General features: G+C 53.9%; 1 protein-coding gene across 1 annotated transcript; it reads right to left on the bottom strand.

Annotated features, from left to right (window-relative positions):
• Window positions 1–450: 450 nt before the first annotated feature.
• On the bottom strand, window positions 451–1,368 carry ORNANAV1R3047 (vomeronasal 1 receptor ornAnaV1R3047). The gene has a single exon (NM_001253439.2). The coding sequence runs from the start codon at window positions 1,366–1,368 to the stop codon at window positions 451–453; it is 918 nt and encodes a 305-aa protein (NP_001240368.1).
• Window positions 1,369–1,710: the final 342 nt, after the last annotated feature.

Below are 1,710 nucleotides of genomic sequence, written 5' to 3'. Positions count from 1 at the left end.
GGGATTAACTGTGAGCCTCCCGTGGGACAACCTGATCAGCCTCTATCTGCCCCAGCGCTTAGGACAGTGCTCTGCACATAGTAAGCGCCTAACAAATACCAACATTATTATTATTATTATTATTACTCTCCAAAGCGCTTAAGAAAGAGCCCGGGCTTGGGAGTCAGAGGTCGGCGTTTCTAATCCCGCCTCCACCACTTGTCAGCTGGGTGACTCTGGGCAAGTCACTTAAGTTCTCTGTGCCTCAGTTTCCTCGTCTGTAAAATGAGGATTAAGATTGTGAGCCCCACGCGGGACAACCCGGAAGCTTGTATCTCCCCTAGCGCTTAGAACGGTGTTCGGCACAGCGGAAGGGCTTACCAAATACCAACGTTATCATTATCATTATTATTACGGTGCTCTGCACACAGTGAGCGCTCAGTGCAAAGTGTCGATTGACTACCTGGGACCCTATGAGGAATCAGGGGATTCCGTCTTCCAGAACGTTCTCATCCTCCGGTCGCTGTGGATCATCAGGAGGGGACTGAAGGCCGAGAAGGTGAGAAGAAACACCATGTGGCCGCTGACCAGCAGAGGAGACCTCTCTTTCGTGTTTAAGATGACGCTCAGCATGACCGACTGCCGTCCGTAGAGGAGGACGTAGAGGGTGACCAGGGCGACCACTCTCTTGACCGCTCGGACCTCGGCCTTGGCGCCAGGAGAACGTCCGGGCCCGTGGAGGTGCCGGACCCGCCGGCGGTGCCTGTGCAGGACAAACACCATGTAGCCGCTGGCCAAGCTCATGAGCCCCACGAAGGACAGATCGCGTAAGGAGAGCACGATCACGATCATCAGGGCGACGTCCGCGCGAGCGTGGACTTTTGAGCAGTATTTAAGATCCAGTACGATCCGAACGCTGCTGCTGTTCTGGGGGCCTATGATGTAGATGAGAGTATCGAAATCGATGAACATACTGAGGAGCCAGGAGAGGAGGCAGAAGGGGATGATATATCTGGGCAATTTGGCTTTGACCCCCGCCCACCGGGAGGTGCCGGGGCTGAGGGTGACGGCCTGGAAGACGCTCAGGAGGCAGGTGGTGCAGATGGCCAGGCCCCGGCCCACCCGGTACAGGTAGATGAGGATCTTACATCCGACGTCGTCCAGGAAATTGCTCAGCCCCCACGCTGACAGGGTCTCTAAGACTCCACTGGTGAGGAGGATGATGGTGTTGGCCAAGGTCAGGTGGGCGAGGATCAGGTCCGAGGAGCTGGGCTTGTGGCTGCCGGACACCACCCGGGCATAAAACAGGAGGAGGAAGACGTTGACTGAGAGCCCGATGCCGAACTGGAGCAGGATCATGATCCCAAAGGAGAGTTCGGTGGCGGACATCGTCTTGAATTTTCAGGTTGAATCGGAGGAGGCCTCCTTCATAGCAACTGGGGGGGGGGGGGGGAGAATAAATAAAGAGAATGTGGAAGATCCTATCATTTGAACACCATATATCTGCATCATGGAGAGTTGATTGCAGTAGGGGATTAAAAACAGCGTTTAGAACCATTGTTATTATTAATAATAATAATTTAAACTACCTATCGGCTTCTGATCTGTCCCTAATGATAGTAACAATAGTACTTAAGCGCCTTCTACGTGCCGAACGCTGTTCTGAGTGCTGGGGAAGATTCAAGTTATTAAGGTTGGACCCAGTCCCCGTCCCACACGGGGCTCACGCTC

Source organism: Ornithorhynchus anatinus, chromosome X3, assembly GCF_004115215.2.
Source record: "Ornithorhynchus anatinus isolate Pmale09 chromosome X3, mOrnAna1.pri.v4, whole genome shotgun sequence".
Classification (NCBI taxonomy): domain Eukaryota; kingdom Metazoa; phylum Chordata; class Mammalia; order Monotremata; family Ornithorhynchidae; genus Ornithorhynchus; species Ornithorhynchus anatinus.
Note: the sequence above shows the minus strand (reverse complement) of the source record. Positions and strands in the feature narration are given on the sequence as shown.

Coding starts and splice junctions, on each gene's coding strand:
- ORNANAV1R3047 (NM_001253439.2), bottom strand. CDS start 1,368: ATGTCCGCCACCGAACTCTCCTTTGGGATCATGATCCTGCTCCAGTTC.